Genomic DNA, 22735 nt, shown 5'->3' on the forward strand with positions numbered 1-22735 from the left:
TTGGACATCTAATCTTACAAATACAACCTGCCTTTTGAGGGCAACCATAATGCTGATGCGACCCACAATTAAATTAAGTTCAACTCCCCTGCCTTAAGGGCTTGTTCACATAGACTTCCATGTGGTGGTTAAAAATATGTGGTTGAGCCGCTGTTTTGCCTCCGCTTGACCAGCCCCATTAAGCTGAAATGGCAGGTGGATGGGGTTATACACATGCCTCAATGCCTTGTGGCTTTGGAAAAAATAATGCCCCATGTCATGTTCGGCGGCAGTACTAAAGAGAATGGGTGCAACTGCGCATGGTGTTGTGGGCTTTTCAAGGTTAAAACAGGCAGTGAGGTGGCAACATATCGCCTCTTAGCTGCCTGTCAACTGCTCTCTGAAATGTGATCCACCACAGAGTACATTTAAGCGGGGTGGAAAGGGCTGCCTTAAGTTTGAAGGAGCCTTTATTTATCCTCTGTAGCGTCCCAAAAAGCTCGGCAAACTTGACACACTTACTATGAAATGATTGGCTTCCACTTGCAGAATCAGAGCTTAAAAGTAAAAAAAAAAGAAAAAGAAAAAAAAAAAGGTTCACATATTATTGATTTGAGTGATGCAGGGAGTAGATAGAGTGACAGGAGAATACCTAGTGACCCTGACATGAAGGTCCTTGTCCAGCAACTCCCTGTTATAAATGACGACGCTTTGTTCCTGTCTCCCAGTTGCATTTTTGCGTTATCACTCTGTCACATGGGCTTCCAATGCAGACTGCAAGTGGCCGTTTTAACACAAATTATACAGGCATCATCCACTGTTGTCAAAATAAAGAAAGCTATCCTAAGAAATACCTCGTAGCCATCGTCACCAGAGTGTATGCATGTAGGTGGAAAGTGGCTGCAAAGAGGTTGCAGGTAATCAGAATTTTGATCCATCTGCTAGCACTGCATTTGAACAGAAGTCGATGTACCAATTAACTTCTGTTCAACCATCGTGTTGGCTAAAAGCTGCTCGATCAGCTCTGTAGGCAATAGGCTGCAGTTCTGATCAGTGTATTCTGACAGCGGGGGAAGTCTTCCCCCGCTGAAATGTGTGGATGGGTGAATCAGGTAAATTTTTTTTCATTCAGTCTGCTTGCTGAAAGAAAAAAACAAACCCACTTATGGCCAGCTTTAACAAGGTGTGTAATGTTGGACTTAAGTGTTACTAAACTCACAACAGTAATATCTGTCTGTATATGCAGAATAGCATGCTTGTTATATTCACTGTGAAACTTAAGTGATTAGTCCTCTGCATTGTGTAAAAAGGCTGTTTGATCCTGTATGCACAGATCCTCGCTCTCCTGCAGGGTCGCTCTGGACAAAGCCAGATAAGACACAGTCCAAGTGTTCCCCCTGCACATGCTCAGTTTGGTCTCTATTGCTGGAGAGATAATTTCATTGTTGAGGTGAGCTGTTCAGGTCACATGATATTGACATCACACATGTGGGTGTGTATACAGATCCTAAATGACAGCCCAGTCCCTCCCTTCTCCTCCATGCCCAGTAACTAAAAAAGAACACAGTGGATGGGATGTCACATTTTGATTGATGGATGATTCCCCTCCCATAACAGCATGAGGACACAGACTGTAGTGGAAATTTCCTCCTACCTGAACACTCAACACTCTGCAGACCCTGCAGTTTATCACGTGACCACGGTATACAGATCAGCCAAAAAGGTATATGTATAGCGGCAGTATTTTATTGTAAAAAGAGGACTTAGAAGCTGTGGGCACTGTGGGGGGGGGGCGGGTGAACTATTTTCATATTACTGGCTTTAATAACACTTTAATTGCTCTGCGAAGTCCAGCAAAGTAAGACAAAATTCCACAGTAAGTAGAATTCAAAGGTTGACTTAAGAACTCGGTAACCTGGGATATGTCACGAATGACCACGGGAGGTAACAGATTAGTTTACTTATGGTTGTCCTTCAGATTAAATAAATGATCAAGCTGAGAAGAAAAAATGTTTGTTTCAATTATGTGAATTCAACTTGATTCTTGTGATTGAAATTGTTAAAAAGTTCTGTTAGTTACATTTCAGATTAGTACTCGGCTGATGTGCTTTGTGCACAGTAGAGGTACCAGTACACAATAAGATCCAGACTTTTGGTCTAGTACCATCTCTTCTGATTTTCAACAAATTTTAATATGAAAGGATAGGTCATTGCCATAAGACTGTGTAGGATGCTTGACTCTTGATCTGACGTCTGTAAAGTACATGGGACTAAAAAAACACCAGTAAAAGCATGCACTGACAACTGTGAATTTTTCATTTGACATTGCTGGTATGTAATTAAATATTGACCAATAGGGAACATTTTTACAATTTAGGGTAGATTTAGATGTACGTCTAAATCGCTCTTTCCTGTGAAGCCCAGTCCACGTTCAGATCGTGTTCAGAGGCTACTGACAGGCGGTGAGAAAGCAGTTTTTTGCATGGTACACAGTTGTGGGCATTTGCGGTGCTTCTCCATTAGCTTGAGTGTGTAGCATTTGGTGGGCTTGCCACCCTCAGATCACTACATGTCGGGTAAACGTTTCTGCAGGCGCGAAGCATTGCAACAACGGCATGTAAACACCTCCACAGTTCAGGATGACAGCCCTATAACAAGTATGCAGACTCTGAAGACTGATCTTCTAACCTGAACTCTTCTTTCAGTTTATTGGTTTTCAATTGGCGATATTTCTTTAAGTAGTGCACAAGTATCCATTAGAGAAATTTGCTTTCTATTAAGAATTTTTCAGTTTTGCCAGGTTTCTCAAGTGGCATTGCTCCTATATCTTCAAAGAGAGATTATGATTGCAGGTAATCCTGCAAACGTGTAATTCAGGCAGGTGGCAGCAACCCATGTTTTTAGAGGGACAATGGGCACTTGTTTAAAAGCCACATACATATGCCAATGTGGCTCTAAGATGTTTGTATTTATTTATCCTGTCCAAACAGGATCCAAGTACATAACTATTATGGGACATTTTGGCTGTGGTCCATATTCACACTGATTATTGGAAGAGAAGGTCTAAAACAAATTTTCTCTGCAGAAAATCTGTGCATGAATAAATGCCTTTACAGCATACCTGCAAACCATTTCAGTGCAGGAAATTGAATAAAAAAGGCATACATTCATCTTAAATGGTGCAGTGGTCTCATGTGGACTGTGCTGAAGCTTCTTTGAGGTGGGGTTCATACTTATGCTACATGCAACTGTCATCTTACTTTGCTCTGAGACATCGGTCCTACATTGGTCCTACATCCATCCGACTTGAATGAACAGGGTACTACTTTGATCCGACTTTGTGCTAGTACGACCTGTCCTTTGACCAATCAAAACAATCCCAGTGTGACATAAATGCCTTTTACTGCTGCTGTAATCACGATGTCGGATGTCACAAGTCAGATGGTTAGGACAAGGATCCCACTTTCATCCGACTTCAGTGATATTCAATGGGCTGAAGTAATAAACAAAGTCGGACCAAAGTAGTGCAGGAACCTTTTTCAAAGTCGGACTGACTTGTCTCGGATCAGTTAAGACGGCTCTCATAGGGAACCATTGATTTTCACACGTCATGCGACATGAGCTCCCAATGTCGGATCGTTTATTGTACCAGTGTGACCCCAGCCTTAACCAGCAAACAAGGCTAATTTTAGAAAGCCAATCAACTGAAGATAGGAATTAGTAACACTAAATGAATGAATACATGCATATATCCTCCTAAAAATCCCATTAAAAGGTTAACACTAAAAAAATACAGCAACCTTACAAAGAATGCATTGAGGTAAAAAAAAAAAAAACCTTCTGCCTTTAGAACCACTTTAAAATTAGGACCATATTTCTGTCTTTTAGGGTGGGATTATCCCAAGAGGGGCATACCTATATGCTGCTGGTGACCCGTGCACCCCCCCCCCCCGTATGCCTGGATAGGAGTAGTGGCGGGGGCGGCTGCATATAGAGGAACCGATGCCCTACATTTTCCTTTGCAGGAAGAAAATGGAGAGATCTGTTCTCTATATGCAGGCGCCCCCACCAACGGCTGCAGGAGGAAAAAGGAGAGATTGGTTCTTCCATATGCAGCTGTCGCCGTCACTTCTATCCAGCTTCTTTCTGCTGCCCCCATGCGCTTTCCAGACCCCCCACAGCTCTACCAGGTTCCCCCCTCTCCTCCTGGCTGGGGGGATCTGTCAGGCTGGAGACCGGGGAATTGGCCAGTAAATGTGTCATTGTGTAATACATAATTAAAAAAATTATATTTGAAAAAATAAAAGGCTAAAGAATAAAATAACAATAACAAAAAAAAAACGGCTGACACCAGTGGTGGAACTACAAAGGTCTCGCTTGTGACTAGGCCCAGGTGTTCCGCTACCGGGCTCAGAGGAATGAGCCGCGGTTGGGGGTCAGGGGGGCCCTTCATAGGTTCTAGCACTGGGCCCTGAAGGTTCTAGTTATGCCAATGCCGAACAATAAAATAATTTGGGAACCTAGCCTAGCCAGTTATAAGTTGGGGTGGTTGCCATTTGTTTGTACTGTTGGACATAGCCTACTGGCAGATTTCATGGATGTAGTGAAACCTCAGTGTTGCTAGGTGAATGAAGGCCTTAAAGGAGGGATGAGGCCGCGTACACACGCGCGGACTGTTCGCCCAACTTTGTCCGCTGAACAGTGTTTGGGCGGACAGTCCGCTCGTGTGTGGGCTTTCAGCGGACAGTTTCAGCGGACAGTTTGACGAACAAGGTTTTTCGGAAATTCCGTAAAACTGTCCGCTGAAACCTTGTTTGAGCGAACAGTCCGCCCGTGTGTAGGCTTGTTCGTCAAACTAAGTTCCGCGCATGCTCAGAAAGGATTTACACGCCGCAAGTTATAATGCAGTGTATAGGACGTCGTATTCTTCGTCCCGTCATACGTGCCGTTCACGTCATCGCGCACGGTTTCAGCAAACTGTTCGTTCGTCGTGTGTGGCCATGTCCGTCCATGCTAATTTTGAGCGGACTGTTTGCCGAAACTGTTTGATGGACAAAGTTGGGCGAACAGTCCCCGCGTGTGTACGCGGCCTAAGACTCAATGTCTAGGGAACCGCCTGGCATTTACTAGAGCATCACACAAAGGATGATAGACTTGCTTACACTCAAACTGGCAACAGCTGACCACAGGCAAAGAAGAGTGGTACAAAATCAACAGGCAAGTTCTAGTCAAACAGGAGAAGAATCAGGGCAAGTGGAAACGGATCCCGAAGAACAGGCAGAGGTCGTAAATGGGTATCAGAAGTTGAACAGACATCACGAGTCAGATAGGCTCAGGCAACTTCCAAGTGTACTTAGGAGGTTTAAATAGCTTTCCCAGACATGACCTTAAAGAGCCAGTGTCCAGCATCGCTTTCTTGCTAAGAACCGGAGGGGAATGGAAGAACTTCTAAACACTCAGACTACAAAAAAATCCTAGGTTGCTTTCTGAAAAGTTGGAAAGCAGCTTCACATTTGAATAGGATGGGACCCCAATGCAAAACAGCGGACAGATCCTGCAGGTAATGAACAGCAACATGAACAAGTAAGGACAGCAACAGAGGCTTTAGATACATGAGACTGTGACAGCAGGTTATGTAACGTTGCTGGCTGTCTGTATTTTGAGTGTGTGTGTTAGGATATAGGGTTTAAAAAATATGAAGGAAGTCAAGTAAGAAGCCTGTTGTAGTATACACTTCCAGGACTAGAGACTACGCTAATTGTGCCTTGAAGTTTTTACCACAAGCTACTGCAAATGTAGAACACATGGGAGTAACAGGAGCAGATCAATGTCTGCTGGGTAAAATGGGTTATGTTGGAAAGTATGACATTTCAAATTTTGCTTCTTTCATTTAGGCCTAGATTGCATTCTCGGAAAACATTTCCTGCCACCACAAGGATTTTCCTTGTTGACTGCTTGTTAAAGCTGGATTCCATGGAAACAAAGCCGTCACCCTATCCACTGCAAGGGTTAACTATTTGTTTTAACTAGGGGGTGGTGAATAAGGTGATATACGATCCTTATTCCTCATATATGGGCCCATTTATCTTTAGAACATTGCTTTAAAAAAAGCACAGTATGACTAAGAGGTAAATAGTATTTTCCAATACCATTTCCAGCATTTCCCCTTGTGTTGGCTTTGTTCAAAGCTTTTTCCTTGGCCTGTAATCTCACTGCCCTTGAATGTTTCTGTTGTTTGAAGGACTTTCATTGCGTCATAATAGGAAAGGGTAATGTGGGGTATCAAGTTTCTCCATTTTCTAAATTGGTTAGTCCTTCTGTAATTTCTTTAAAGACTGATTATTTTGTTTTTCTCAGAAAGTTTGTATTTTGTATGGGAGGGTTTTTTTGGCTTGTATTTTACACAAATTATTTTTGAAGGGATATTGACTTTTTTTCTAAATTCTTTTTGCATATTAAATTTACTATTGAAAGCATTTAAAACAATACCTATTGGTGCTGCCAGAAATCCAGTGAGCTTGTAACTTCCTGTGTGCTCTGCATCTGCTGAAATAAACTCTCAAGTAGTGTCCTCAGTCCTGACCATCTCTGTGAGATCCAGAACACCTTCCGCTGTGTTATTGGGTATATGTGTTTGGGTGTGATAAAGCTTACCCAGCATCAAAACAAATGCTTCCCAAACAACTGTGCCAATTGTATTACATTGGTTAAAGGGTCAGTTTAGCTCCACCTGATATTTCACTTTTTGGAGAACGCTAAAGAGTCAGATGACCTACCGTCTTCATTTGTTTTATGCAGGGCTCCAATAGTGAGAGCTCTCCTCTTCCCTGGTTTCATGTTCACAATTTCTCCATGCTAGATAAACCTTTGTTATGTTTGGTTCACATGCACTTGTTCCCACACTGTGCTTTTTCACAGCCCATTCATTTGAATGGCCTGCAAAACACACTGGACCATGGAAAAAGTAGTGCAAGCGCTATTTGTTCAAAACACACTGCACCAAACCTTATGATACTGCAGTATTGTGCGATTTGGTGCACTTGTGTACTTACAATCCATTAATAATACATTGGCACTCGCATGCAGTTTGTAAGGGCAGCATGTTCACCTGCCATGCTGGAAACGTGTGCAGAGCATGCCTTTCCGTGTTCTGGTGTGAACCATACCTAAATGTAATATGTATGGAGAATGACACAGGATGAATGGGAACATGGTTTTGCTTATTTATACTTTTTATATATGTATGTAAATACGCTTACGGCCTGATTTACTTAGTTTGGCAAGGAATACCAGTAGTACAAAGCTTGAGTACACATGAGCCTAGTACACACTTATGCATTAGCATGGGAAATCATTACTGTGTTGAGAGTCATATTAGTTTTATTTGAGGTCAATGGATGAAAAATTGGCAGGCTTTTTTGTTCATGTCAGAACTGCTTCTCTCCCATATAACTCAGTAAGACTGCAGAAGCAGCTTGAAGCAGGTGGATGCAGCTTAGAAGGAGGATGAACATAGGTTGGAAGGATGTCAATTGCAGGTCAAATACAGGTCTGAATGATAACAGAAAAGTTCTTCCAACTGATTTTAGGCGGGCTGAATGTGTCTAATAGGAAGCTGCAATTGTCCATCAACATAAACCCTAACAAGCAGAATTATCAAAGAAAATCGTACAGTTTATTGTAGACATGCATGAACCTATTGAACAAAGAATTGTGTTTGTGAAGCTTCTCATCCAGGTTATGGTACAACTAGTACTAGTTAAGCAGGCCGTAGATTATGCGAGTTTCTTTCCTTCCGCCATGGGTGGTGAATCCCTCCCACTGCACTATTGTCGGAGAGCCTTCCCGGCCAGCAGAGAACAACGATTACTGCTAGAGGCTATAACCGCCGGCTGTGACCACATCTAAAAAATCTGACAGGCTGGTTGTACCCAAGTTGATTGATGGACTTCAGTACAACCAGCCTGTCCATAGATAGGAATGAATGTCGGCCAGTCCCTGCTGAAAATCACCACGAAATGTGTCAAGGCAGATGTTGATGAAGGATGATAATTGTATCAAAATATTCTGCTAACTGAATTATGAAGAACTCATTTTACATGCAGATATGAATACCAACAAAAAATGTGATATATCCTGGATTCCTTATCAAAGCTGTATTGTAACATGAGCAAGACAGAATATAAACAGGCCTGCCTATTAAGATCTATTTCCTGTGTGTAAGACTTACCATAGACGTTGCAATCTGACTATACAATCTCCTTTAGATCTACCCTCCTAGTGATCCTTATTAAACCTTTTGATATTTGGTAAGATACAGAAAATGCTCTTCAAGGCTCCATTCACACCAATGTGTTTTTTCATGTTTTTTGCAGAAATACCAGACACTTTTTTAACATGGGTTCCTATGGAACATGTTTACATCAATGCATTTTTGTGCCTCTGTGTTTTTGGAAAGGGTCAAGGACTTTTTTCAATGCAAAACTGTGCTTTTTTTTTCTTTTTTTGGTTCAATAAAAAGATGCAGAAAAGCACATAGTGCGTTTTCAACACGTTTTTACTGCAATTAGCATTTTTAAATCTGCCCAACAACACCCCCCCCCCAAAAAAAAGCATTAAAACTGCAAATCGTGGAAAATTTGAAAAAAAAAAAAACGATGGAAAGCACAGCAAAGAGCACTGCAGGAATACACAAAAGCAACATGTATAGATGTGAATCAAACCTAATAAATGTATCCCAAATCTTCTCTACAATGGGCTGGTACTTCTGGTACCAGTACTTCTTCTATTTGCCTTATTGACATTGCAAGCCAGAATTGTCAAAGGCTGAGGGTTTTAAAGCTTTACATGGTTATTCCTGAACCAGAACATCAACCTATGGATAGTGCGGTGCCGGTCACTGTGCCTTATACACATAGGCTCTGTGGTTGTGGTTAGAATTCCTTATTGGTAAATGTCTTTTTGTGGCTTGCCATCTCATGACACATTTTTGCAGTGTAATCAAACACAAGGTTGACTTGCTGCTTATCTTTATCTTTATTACATTTCCCATTTCCCAAATCAGTTCTAAGAAAAGATTACTGATGAGACATTAGTTACTACAATGCAAGCAATGTTTACAGATTACACGACACACCATCAATTAATTGTAATGTTTTATTGCATCCCTTTTTTTCTTATTTTCCCATGACCAAGACTGACCCTTTCTCTTTGTGTGTACACATTGTACATATAATCCTTCGGCATTTGCATGCTGGATATGTAGGCGGCTTTCTTTACAACTTATATAGTGTGTTCATTTTAATGCCTTTGAGACATTAGTTATAAATGTTTATGGCATTGTTTTGCCACAGTTTGTATTTATTTAGATGTATAAGGTACTTAATATATCATCACAGTGACAGTGCTATTGTCCTGAGTTCACACCACACTGGAGATAGTGCATGGAGTTTGCATGCTCTTCCTGTGCTTGAATGGCTCTAGTTTTCAGCTTAGGCTCTTTGATGCGAAAGTGCACTTAGCAAAGTGAATGTTCAATTATTTTATCTTTTACTTTTCTTGTCAAAATATTCAGTTTACAAACATGAACGTTACATAGATGAAGAATTTTTTATTTTTTTTTTCCTCAAAAATTTTATTTTTTTTTCCCTCAAAATATTTATTTATAGCTGAACTGCAGGCAAACAGCTACATTCAGAGATTAAATACGTATAATGGAGCTGTTTTATCTGTCTAGGATTTGTATGTCTGTATGTATGTCTTTCCATCCAGTTCCAGTTGTATGTCTTTCCATCCATACAGTTTGACCACACAGCCCTGTCTGGAAGGGCAAACAATCTTTGCTGCAGTAAAAGCATATCGAGACCCAAAAACCAAAAAGTCATGTCTTTTTAGGCTGAGAACATTTTGACCAAGAAAAGAAAATACTTGCTGACCTTGCCAGAAATGGAGTGTTCTTTTCTACTTATAATGCCATGTACACATGACCGGTTTTCCCATCGGAATAAACTCTGATGGTTTTGCTGACGGAATTCCGTTCAAGCTGTCTTGCGTACACACGATCACACCAAAGTCTGACCGTCAAGAACACGGTGACGTACAACACGTACGACGGGACTAGAAAAAGGAAGTAAAATAGCCAGTAGCCAATAGCTTCTGTCTCGTACTTGCTTCAGAGCATGCATAGTTTTTGGTCCGTCGGAACACCATACAGACGAGCGGTTTTCCCGATAGGAATTGGTTCCATTGGAAATATTTAGAACATGTTCTATTTCTAGATCCGTCAAAATTTTCAACGTGAAAAGTCCAATGGGTCATACGCACGATCAAAACATACGATGAAAAGCTTCCATCTGACTTTCCGCTCGTGTGTACGCGGCATAAGAAAGCTCAAAGACCTATATAATGCAGATATGTTTGGAAGGTAGATATGTTTGAAGTCCAGTCTATGTGATCACCAGAGGTACAGAGGAGAAATGACCATAAACATGAAGGATCAGGAAGTATTTTATTCATACTATTCCTAGGAGAAAATAAAGGAAATTATCCTGATAAGAAAAACAAATGCAGTAACTGCATCCAAGGACTTGTAAGCTGCAATATGTTGTTTTTGAGTTTAAACTTTAAAGTGGAACTTTAGTCAGAAAATTCCGCATCTGGCATCAGTGTGAACCCGGCTTAAAAAAAGGACTACAAGGTCCCTTTAATGGCAGAATCTCAAATCTTTACAATAAATGTACATTTTTCTGTTTTATCCCTTTAAATATGCTGCAGATAAAAAAAAACAAAAAAACGTCCATCTGCCAGAAATAAAAGTATTTGCGACACATTTCTGGTGACAAATTAATATTGTTCTTATTTGTGGTATTGTTGTGAAAATTCATAAAGAAACATCACCATGTTTGTGATAAAGAAAGTGAAGGTAAATAAGACCTCTTCCATGCTGTCGCAAGTTGTGTCATTTGTCGCACTACAGTGAGACAGATTTCTAATGAATACCTACAGCACAGAGTGTCTTCTATGCTCTAAAATCCAGCTGATGGAAAAAAATAAGTGTTTAGCAGCTTTAGATTTTTTGTATCATTACTTCTGTAGTCTCCAGAAACTAAAAAAAGGTCATATTCGCTCAACTTCTGACATTTATATCAGATTTTGGACAATATTATAGCATGAGGAAAGATGGGTATACACCTTGAGCAGCGTTGGGAAAAGGGGTGCGCCAGAAGGGCAGCTGCCCACGGCACAGCAAGCTCCAGATCAGTGTCTAGCAACCAGCAGGCTGCAGATTCATGTCTTCTCTGACAGCTATTGCTATCTCACTGTGTTCCAACATGCCCACTCCCTACCCTATCTCACTGCTGACACAAAATCACTCTGTGTCTGTGCAACTAGAAAGCAAGCAATTGGCCACACATGTGCAGCACACACTCCATGCCAACCATGCACAGCAGGAGCAAGGGTGCAGAGAATAAGCACATGATAGCTGCCCATTCTATGGCATGCATTAGGGGCATCTTTGCCCTGGGTAATGGATAAGCCTGTCCTGGAAACCTCAGATTCCCACATCCACACAAGTGATGTAGATGCAAGAATCTCCCCCGCTACATTATTGTATTCTGACAGGAGGGACTCCCCTGCTGTCAGAATACACTGATCAGTGCTTCAGTCATTGTCTGCAGCGGCTGATTGAATGCTGGTTTTCCAGCAGGACCATTTGACAGAAGCCGGTTGTTGGGCTGACCTCTATTGAACAGAGAAGGGTACACGAAGATTGAAATTCGGCCAGTTTCTGCTTTACACTCCCTCTGCTGCAGGAAGAGAAGTGAGACTCCAGTGTGGAGGAAGCAGATCTGAGCACTGTAGAAAGTGGATCTCACTATCTTATTTGCATAAAAAGCTGATGAGTAATACAGCTCTGTAGCATCTATTACATCAGTTTTGGATAGAGGGAACCATTAGGCTGTAATATATGAAAGGGTAACATATCACCATTCTTTTAATTTAGAGGTCTAATCTGCTTGGAGCACCTATGATTCTCCTATGTTTGCCTGTCTGCGAGTGGTATAAATGAACTGACATTATGGCCTTAAACACAATACACTGAGAGGTTGGCGGCTGTTTACTGACTTGTTGTTTCTATGGCTAATCGGCTTCTTATACTAGCCTGCCCAGGGCTTCATTTCACCAGGTTTTAGAAGATTGCTTAGTGCGTAGGTGTTTTTAATCCCATCTGCTCTTTAATCCCACTTGCCTTTTAGGTTAACTGTAGTCATCACAGTAACAAGGTGGTTTAGCCAAGTTTAGTGTGATACATTATACTGACATTAACATTGTTAAAGTAAACCTGTCACTATATTTAAGAAGAAGAGAAACAATATTTATAAATAGCTTTATGGCTGATATTTTGAGGTGCTTACATATATTGTTCTTTCTGAAGGGGCTCTTTGTCCTCTGGGTTCCCCAATTTCAGGACGTGCTGAATGTATTATACCCTGTACACACGGTCGGACATTCCGACAACAAAATCCATTGGATTTTTTCCGACGGATTTTGTGCCAAACTTGTCTTGTTTGCACACGGTTGGATAAAGTTATCGGAAAATCCGATCGCTCTGATCGTGGTGACGTAGAACACGTATGACGGGACTATAAACGAGCCAGTAGCCAATAGCTTTTGTCTTGTAATTTATTCTGAGCATGCGTGGCACTTTGTTCGTCAGAATTGTCTACACACAATGGGAATTTAAAGGATCGGATTTTGTTGTCGGAAAATTTTAGATCCTGCTCTCAAACTTTGTGTGTCGGAAAATCCGACAGAAAAAGTCCGATAGAGCCCACACACGATCAGATTTTCCGACAACATAATCCAATCAGACTTTTTCCATTGGAATTTCTGTCCGTGTGTACAGGGCATTAGCCCAAATCCATAAACATTCTTCTTGGAAAGGGGGGGGGGGGGTCTTCACTGCAAGGGTTGACTGCTCATTTAGTCTAGGGGACTGTCAAAGCAGGTTTACCTGCCCAATCCTCTGCTCCCTTAGCAGATGATGCCCCCCCCCCCATGCTTTTGAAGTGGACTGTCCCTTGGTTGTCCTGTTGTCCAGTAGAGGGTGATGGACTCTGATATCATCAAGTTCAATGCAGAGGGCCTTAGAGCATGGGGAAAACCATAGCATGGGTTCCACCATAGCAGCCCAGAGGAGCCTGCAGGATCAGAGGGTCAGGTAAATAAAACTGAAGGACCTAGTCCCCTAGGCATAAATGAGCAGGCAATCCTTATAGTGCAGGTGCAGCCCCTTGCAAGAGGGGGTTTGTAGGTTTCCTGGAGTTCAGCTTTGATACCAACTTGTAGCCCATAATATAAAGTTGCTATTTATGCCTCTGTCAGAGCCTGATTTACCATTAGATGAAGCAGGCATAAGCTGATCATTCACTAATAGATTTATTTTGTTTAGCCTGGGGTCTGATCAAAAGAAAGAATTCTCAACAGATCCCTCAATCCTTTTTACCTCAACCTTACTGTCCCTGGTTGCTCCTTTCATTCATTGGACTTCAGTTCTTTCAGTCTTGGAGGCTCAGCATCATATGTGCATATTATTTAGGGTGGTCTGTGTTTAAATGTAGCCTGCCTAGAAATGCCCACCCTCCAGAATAACATACATTTTGATAATTGCATAGCTCCTCCCAAGAGTCAGCCCACTGCTTACATCATGGCTGAGGGCTCTTGAAAGGAGTACAGAGGCAGGGTGCTGTGATGTTTTTAGGAAGCTGTGTATAGCACCCTGCCAGCCCTCCACCAGCCATGATCTGCTTGCTTTGCAATGGACGTGACCAAGCGCATTGAGCGATAAGATGCTGCTCTCCTCAGCTCCTGCTTTCACTTGTCCCCTCACAGCACCCACAAACTCTTTACATCCTACCGCTATGGGTAAGAGAAGCTGCAGCGAAGTTCACATTCCTCTTGCACACATAAAGAGGGTGAAATCGGCTGCCTCTTCACTCTATCCGGCTTGTTCCATAGCGGCACACCGTCCTCCAAGATGGCACCGGCATGCTCCTCTGGATAGCATTCAGCCTCCCAGGTGAGCACCAGACACCATGCCCCGCTCCTCACAGGACTCTGATCATGGCTCAGTCCACTCCAGAAGCCCATCTCCCGAGTTGCAAAAATTTAGAGAAGGCCGGAACATGGCGGCATATATAAAAGTGCTTCTGACACGGCAAGATTTTGAGGCCTATGTAAAAAGACTTGAACAAACAAGAAATCTCAGATCTCCACAAAGATATGGGGGGGATGCTGGAAGATATAGAACACACAATGGAAAGTACCGTTTCAGAACTGAATGAACATGATGTGATTCTCCAGGAACACACTGTACTAATTCCACAGCTATTCTACCATCAAGATGACCAGGAAAATAGGAGCATCCGTGGCCTACCTCAAGCAGTTGAAACCAAAGATTTGGCAGCTGTTGCTAAAGCAATTTTTAATCAGCTACTATAGCAACCTAAGGATGCCCCCTTGGAACTTAACTGTATTCATAGAGCCCTGGCTCCACGCAACCCAAATCCTGCTTATCCCAGAGATGTCATCTGCAGGGTTCTTTTTTACAGGGCAGACATAATGCAAGCTGCACATACACAGGATGCTATCCTTTTCAATGAAGCCCCTGTTAAGTTGCTGTCAGATCTATCCAAACTGACCCTGGATATGTGCCGAGCATTAAAACAGTATATCACAAAAACAGAAAGTTTTATTTACCGTAACCACTTCAGCCCTGGGTAGATTTATGGCATTTTTATTATTTCTTATTTTTTTACTAGTAATGGAGGTAATCTGTGGCAGGACTGCGACATTGCGGGGGACAGATTGGACACCTAACTGACATTTTTTTTCAGTGATCAGTGCTAAAAATATGCACTGACATTGTACTAATAACACTGACAGGGAAGGGGTTAACACCAGGGGCGATCAAGGGGTTAAATGTGTTCCCTGGATATGTTTACGAACTGTATAGGGGGGGGGGGGGTTTGGGCTGCCTCGGACAACACAGAGATCTGCCCCCTGACAGAACGGAGATCTGCCCTGTCTACTTTGGCAGTTCTGTCTCTGCGTGGAACAATCAAGTCTGCTGGATCTGCTGATTGGTTCCCCCCCCCCCCACTGGCCAATCGGCGCATGCCCACAGGAAGCTGTGCACCTATGGCAATTCGCGCAGCTGAGCCAACTTGCCGCGGCTGGTCGGCAAGAGGTTAAACATTTCATTTGTGCTTTTTGATGAGAGGAAAAAGGAGGAAACGGAAGGTGAAATATAAGTAGATTAATTGTCAGCTTTAATGTAAACCTGTCACAAAGGTAAAGGGAAAGTCAGCATATCAACAGAAGATTAATGGTCCCTAAAATATTGCTTTAAAGTGGTTGTAAACCGCTGGACCTTTTTTTTTAATCTTCTTACCCTGGAGGATAATGTCATAATGTGCTAGTATGCATCGCATACTTGCACATTATGTGAAACTTACCTTAATACAAAGCACTTGCGGCGCCAAAACGTCAGCGCTGCAGCGGCTCGTATCTTCACCCGTCTTGCTTTCGGGTATGCAGACTCCGACTCTGTGACTGGCAAGAGCCACGATGACGTCACTCCCGCGCGTGCACAGGGCTCTGAAGGAACAGTACAGGTGGCCGTTCTTTCAGAGCGTGTGTGCCAGTGATGTCACTTGCTGCATGTAATGTAAATATCTCCTAAACAGTGCCCGTTATGGGTAAATTTACTTCCACTTTAATACTCTTATATGCATAGTTCATTAAAATCACCCAAAAAGGACTTATTTTTGGAAATTTTCTTTGAGGTCACATGACTTCTAACCTTCATGTGTGGACAGAGATTTCCCCTGCACAGTGATGTCAGTGCAGGAAGCATGTCACCACCTCAGACTGCACTTCAGGGAGGAGAGGAGGACCTATCATTGGACAGCAGAGGCTGAGGAAACAGGCAGAAATCAGCAAACAACACATGCCCACCGGAAGAAACCTCCAATGTACCCACCCAGCACTGATGAATAGAGTGTCCCAAAACTGCTGGGGGGGTCAGCCATTTACACGTGACGTTGACTCTCAAGCTGAAGAGCAAAACTCAAAATGAAGCTAAATAAGGGAAAAATATGCAATAAATCTTTTATAAGAACATTTGTGGGTGATTCTCTTTAAAATTGCCTTCTAACTTCCAGTTGTTCACTCTTGTAATAGTTCTAGTTGTACACCCTTTTATGGCAAAATGCATTTATGTATTGATTGACTACTATACTGTATATGTAAAAAATGACTTTTTATGATAACTTGACTGGTAAAGCTGCTATTATTTGCACTTCTTACTACATAAGCAACTGATAAATAAAATATTTGAATTCTCTTTAAAATCGAGCTTGTTACTTGTTACTTGGAAAGATTTAATCAGGTGGCTCCACTTTTATACAATGTGAAAAGCTCTGTCTAGCTATGATTTATCTAACCTCACCCTGATCCTTATTGTGCACATACTGGGAAAATGTAACCAGTATTGTGTTATTTCATTGTCGTTTGACCAGCTCCGTGGAAAAATAATATACTAATTAAATCGGCCAGTTATTATTGCCAATAATACTTTATCTGCATTATTTATATGTAGCAGTGCACGTAAAGCTCTCTATAATTGGCTGATATTTTATGGGTTAGGACCTGTGATCATTTTCATAATAATCTCTGTAATTGCAAGTGGTTAATGCATCTCTTTTGCAGAAATAAAACAGTAATTTATTCCCTTTCATAACGAGGAATCACAAAGGAGAATAAATAGAAAAATTACAAACCAGAGTTTATTTGGCCATTTTATGATGTATTGCCATAGAAGGCAGACTTTAAAGCAGGACATGGGGCAGAAAAGTTAATATATGTCTAGCCAAACATTTTTTTTCTTAGTTTTGGATAAAGTGACAAAGGGTTAGAACCCTCACTGGGTTACTGCTATCGGGGCTCCATTGGAGAGATTTACCCTCACTTCCTGTCCTGCTGAAAATGTTTTACCAGACAGGAATTAATGGGAACTCTCCAACAACAACACAACAGGCAGTAGAACTACTATATACATGTTTCATCTTCATTTTAAAGTTATTTTTTTTCTCCAGTCAGCTTGTGCCTATTATAAAACATAAACGCAATTACAGAGATCATTATGAAAATTACCACAGGTCCTAACCCATAAAATATCTGCCTATTATAAAACATATGTTATACCTTTTTCATTGTTATGCAGTATTACAAGGCAGTCTATTATTAATATATAAACATGGTTTCACACATCAATATCCAATTATACAATCTCCTTTAGATTTACCAACAGCTAATTAGTGTAAGCACCAACCAACTTGGATATAAATCGATTGATTAGGTAGGTTCTTACAATGCATTGGTGTTCGTAAATCTTAATGTAAAACTTGTAGCATGTGTTTGCTTCCCTGATCGTAATGGCACAGCAAAAAGGGATATATAATACAGTGGTATTAGCTTAGGGCTGGGCCCCACCATGGATTGCATAGGAACGGGCTTTGCAATCCAGGTGTAGTACCATTTCAGCCCATTCATTTGAATGGGCTGAAATCAGACCGGATGGTAGCAAAAGTAGCGCATGCACTTTACAATATGCAGAGCACTCTGTGCAGGTAAACGCAATGTGTTTGTGACCTGCGTTTGGGTTGTTTGTAGCATTGCACTGCCACTCGCTGCAGTGCGTTTTGAACATAGTGTGGGAATATGGATTTCCCACACCACGTTCTGGTGCGAACTGACCCTTATGCCGTGTACACATGGTTGGACTTTCCAGCAAAAAAAGTCAGACAGAATCTTTTCATCGTATGTTCTGATCATGTTTATGCCTCATCGGACTTTTTTTTTCGAAAATTCTGACGGACCAAAAATAGAACATGTTTTAAATCTTTCCAACGGAATCAATTCCTATCCGGAAAATTGTTGGTCTGTATGCTATTCCAACCGACCAAAAACGATGCAAGGGCAGCTATTGGCTACTGGCTATTGAACTACCTTTTTCTAGTCCCGTGGTACGTGTTGTACGCCACCGCGTTCTAGACAATCGGACTGTGGTGTGATCGTGTGTAGGCAAAACCGTTTCAGCGGAACTCCGTCGGAAAAACCATCAGAGTTTAAAAAAAACCGGTTGTGTGTACGCAGCATTAGAGTTCTTACTGCAGATGAAGGTAAAGAAATATCTACTAAATTCTACACACATTTGGAATGTTTGACCTATCTGTCGAACAGTGTATTTATATGAAGATACAGTTGGGTAATGTTTTATATAATATATTTTATAATAGTTCACAGGAAAGACATGTACAATAAACCAATGACAATATCAACAATGAACATGTCTTATATGGACTTTCACACCAGTAAAAGCAGTGACGGTTATTTAAAAGTACATAAAGAGTATTGACTACAACATTTTCTTATAGATTTACTATAAATTGTGCTCTGGATATTATATTGTACAAAAAAAGTACAATTCATATTTTTGATATCTATACAGAGCAGCACTGTCCACTATTGACAATTTATAGTGTACTTGTGGGTCTTGTGATATATGTTTGTGTTGGCCTAGCTCCTTTGCTTCTCCCCTCCATAATCTTTTATGTAGCAGCCAGGGGGAAGAAGTGAAGGAAATACTATAGGGTAACTCTAATGCCCTGTACACACAGTCGGACATTCTGATGACAAAATCCGTCTGATTTTTCTGACGGATTTTGGCCCAAACTTGTCTTGCATACACACAGTCGCACAAAGTTGCCGGAAAATCCGATCGTTCAGAACGAGGTGATGTACAACAGGTACGACGGGACTTTAAAGAGGCCAGTAGCCAATAGCTTTTGTCTCGTAATTTATTCTGTGAATGCATGGCACTTTGTCCGTCAGAATTGTCTACACACGATCGGAATTTAAACAATCGGATTTTGTGGTCGGAAATTTTAGATCCTGCTCTCAAATTTTGTGTGTCAGAAATTGCGACTGAAAAAGTCAGATGGAGCCCACACACGATCGGATTTTCCAGAAAACACGATCCAATCACACATTTTCTATTGGAGAATCCGACAGTGTGTACAGGGCATAAGTCAGCTGGGGCTGGTGATGTCGCATAAATGATGATGGCACCCAGCAGCCTTCTCAGGGCTGCACTAAGGAGGATTTTATAGGTAAATAACGTGCATAAAATATGTTAAATGCACATATATACAGTATAGTCTTATGGGAAGGTTTTTGTTGATATGAATGGTCTGAGGACAGGATCACTTTTAACAACCAGAAATGTCCTGTTAACCTGACTGGTATTTGAAGTAAATGTTCACTGGTTGGTTGTTGACTACCTGCTGAAACCCCTAGTCTCATTGGGATGATTTACTAAAGGCAATTTTCAGTTGCACACTGCAAGTGCAGTTTCTTCAGAGCTTCGTAAATGGGGTAAAGTTCACTTTGCAAAGAATACTCAATCAGATGCAAGAAAAAAAACTAAAAAAATAAAAATGTTTTTGCTTGTACATGATTGGATGATAGAAGTCAACAGAGCTTCCCCTCAATTACTTATCTCTGGAGCAACTGCACAGTCTATTTTCCTTTAGTAAATCAACCCCAGTGTCTCCAGCTTCAGCATTTTAGGGACTCTGACCTGTAGAGTTGGAGTTAATTTACTTAAAAAGTAATGAAGGCATTAGATTACCCTGAAAGCCTGGGAAATTGCATCTTCGGAAGTAGAGACTAGCAGTGGCACCCTCATACTTTTTTTACTGCAGGTTTTCTTTGAAATAGAACTGAAGGCAAAACTTTTTTTTTTTCAATAGAATAGCGGAGGGTTTTAAACCTTGTCAGGTTTTTTTCCACCTGTGTCCCATTGGTGAGGTTTCCCTTCACTTCCTATCCCAGTGATGGCAAACCTTGGCACCCCAGACGTTTTGGAACTACATTTCCCATAATTCTCTTGCACTCTGCAGTGTAGTTGAGCATCAAGATGCTCAATTACATTGCAGAGACCATGAGCATCATGGGAAATGTAGTTCCAAAACATCTGGTGTGCAAAGGTTCGCCATCACTGTCCTATCCCATAGCCATAACAGGAAGTTAAATCAATGGTCATCAACCCTGTCCTCAGGGCCCACTAACAGGCCAGATTTGCAAGATACTGAAATACATCACAGGCGATATAATTTGCTGCTCAGTGATTGCAGTATTCTAGTCTGCATCTCCCCAAGGTAATACATAAAACCTGGCCTGTTAGTGGGCCCTAAGGACAGGGTTGATGACCACTGAGTTAACCTCCCTGGCGGTATGATTATGTCTGATTTTAGGTGCTGAAAGCGGTACCATTATTTTGCATGGAAATTTGGCGTTTTATATTGTAGGCCTGTAATTCTTAGGAATAACTCATCCCAGGTATGATAAAGTTTGAAACACAAAATCATAAATTATAATATAATAAATAACTATAAATAATTATACCAAATAATAATATAACAATAATAAAAATTATTCAATAATGTAATCAAATCAAAAACACTGAAATTTGCTCAGTTGCAGAATTGTCGCTGTCATTAGATTTAGTGTTTGATGACGAATTTCCCCACAAATTGCTATCGCTCAATTCTGCAAGTGATTATAATTTATTATCACTGTTTTCTAGCTGGTCTATAACCACTTATGACATAAAGGGACACTTTTTGTTTTTTTTGTTTGCTATGGACAATCTCCAAATTCCAGGCAGAAAAAACAGTATTTATAATATAAAAGTGCATGCAGGGCACTGGACAGACCACTAGGGACAAAGGGTGTGTGTATTTTTTTATACAGTACTGTAATCTGTAAGATTACAGTACTGTATGTGTATTGTGTGTTTTTACTTTTTTGAATTTGGCGCCAACCTCCGCTCCCGTGCGTCACAGTGTTGTAGGGAACGGAGCTCAGCGGCACTGTGTGAATCAAGCGGAGCACGGCTCGCACACACAGCGGGGAGGACATCGCTGGATCCAGGGGACAAGGTAAGTAACTCTCCCTGTATCCTGCAATGCGATCCCAGCTCGGGGTTACCGCTTATGGTACCGAAATTCCACCCTGAGCCAGACTCAGGAATACTGCCAGGGGGGTTAAAGGACATCCCTCCAATGTGAGGGAAATCTCTGATTGTCACCAGAACTAGTGTCCCCATCGCAAGATTTTCCCTCTATGTTTGTTCTGGTGACATCTCAAAATTTGTGTTTTTTCACTTTCAGTGATAACAATCACTAGGACAAATAGTGCGAGTGAATCTTCCTAACTGGGGGCACAGATGACTATAAAAACCTGACAGGGATTCTAATCCCTTTCCATTCTCTCCAAAGCTATAAAAAATAATTGTCTTCAGATATGCTTTAAGAATATAATGAACTCCTATAGAAAATGCCTTGTTTATAGTGTAATGCTGTAAAAGATGAGATCCCAGAAAATGAATTGCTGAATGGTTGGTGTGGGGGTTAATATACCCATACCCATTCAGGTGGCATGGGTTGTTATACCCTTTTTTTTGCTCTGTGCATTTGGGTAAACTCCATAATGAGGTCTATTCACTCACATAACAAAACAGGCCAGAGAGTACAAATCTTGCAGAATACCTATCCTATACACCTGAATTTGGTTGTTTGTATCTATTTTTACAGAATGTATTATTGTTTCAGTTGTGATTATAACAAAATAATGTGGAATTTTGCAGCTAGTTTGTGGTAGAAATCCGTATGAAACTAGCAGCAATATGAGACAAATATCTTAACTATGTTAACTTCCTAGCTTTGTAGAGTCAATGCCATGCTTTATATTTAGATGATTAGATGATTTTTAAGCATTCTTTCAACTATATGCACAGATCTTAAGAAAGGCATTTACAATTGACATACATAAGTGATCTTACCAAGATACTGTATTTTTATTATTTCAGGTCAATGTACGGGTGACCACCATGGACGCGGAGCTGGAATTTGCCATACAGCCGAACACTACTGGCAAACAGCTTTTTGATCAGGTAGGACTCAGTAATTGTACAGTAATGTATTCATTTACAGGAAAAAGTATATTCTTTACATTCTCTTAGTATTATTTAGTTTAAGATTTAAGATTCTTTTTTTATAGTTATATTTCAAGCCTCTATGCACACTAGTGTTTTTTAAGCCCCTAAAAGCTGTTATTAGCATTTCTTTTCTGCTCCTAGAAGCTAAATCATGTTATCCTATGTGTCCATGCTCACTACTTTAGGCTAGTAGAGTTTTTTTGAGCTTCAGCGTCTAGGCACAGAAAAAAAATGGTACTGCAGGCACATATCAGGAATATGAAATGTTGGGGTCACATATTCTTTAACCCTTTCCAGACAGAGTAGGCATCGCTTTTGGTTGCAAAAGTGAGATACTCTGGTTGGAACTCACTGATTAAAAATCTCCCTATTGCATTCCTTCTTCATGATCCAGTATTATTATGAAGTAGGCACACATTGTATGCGGCTAATGAGCCATTGCGGCAGGAACAATAACCTGCTGAGTGCTCATTTTGCAAAGAATCTTGGTGTACCAAAAGTAATTGTTTTACATCTTTGGCTGAATTTTCTGTTCCAAACTATTTAAATTATGAGTGACTGAATGCCAGTTTGCATCACCCTTGTTGCCCCAGTTTTCCAAATGATCTTCAAACTACAAACAAACTAAGA

At 41.0% G+C, this 22735-nt stretch overlaps 1 protein-coding gene across 1 annotated transcript in view; it reads left to right on the forward strand.

Moving 5' to 3' along the window:
- The window catches only part of EZR (ezrin), a 118134-nt gene that overhangs the window by 38127 nt on the left and 57272 nt on the right, over positions 1-22735 (forward strand). Inside the window, exon 3 of the mRNA XM_077486727.1 lies at positions 21977-22060. Coding sequence (XP_077342853.1) covers positions 21977-22060 — 84 coding nt within the window. The remainder of the gene's footprint in view (positions 1-21976; positions 22061-22735) is intronic.

This window comes from Lithobates pipiens, unplaced genomic scaffold (assembly GCF_037356315.1).
Source record: "Lithobates pipiens isolate NorthernLeopardFrog02 unplaced genomic scaffold, aLitPip1_a1.2 Scaffold_18, whole genome shotgun sequence".
Classification (NCBI taxonomy): Eukaryota; Metazoa; Chordata; class Amphibia; order Anura; family Ranidae; genus Lithobates; species Lithobates pipiens.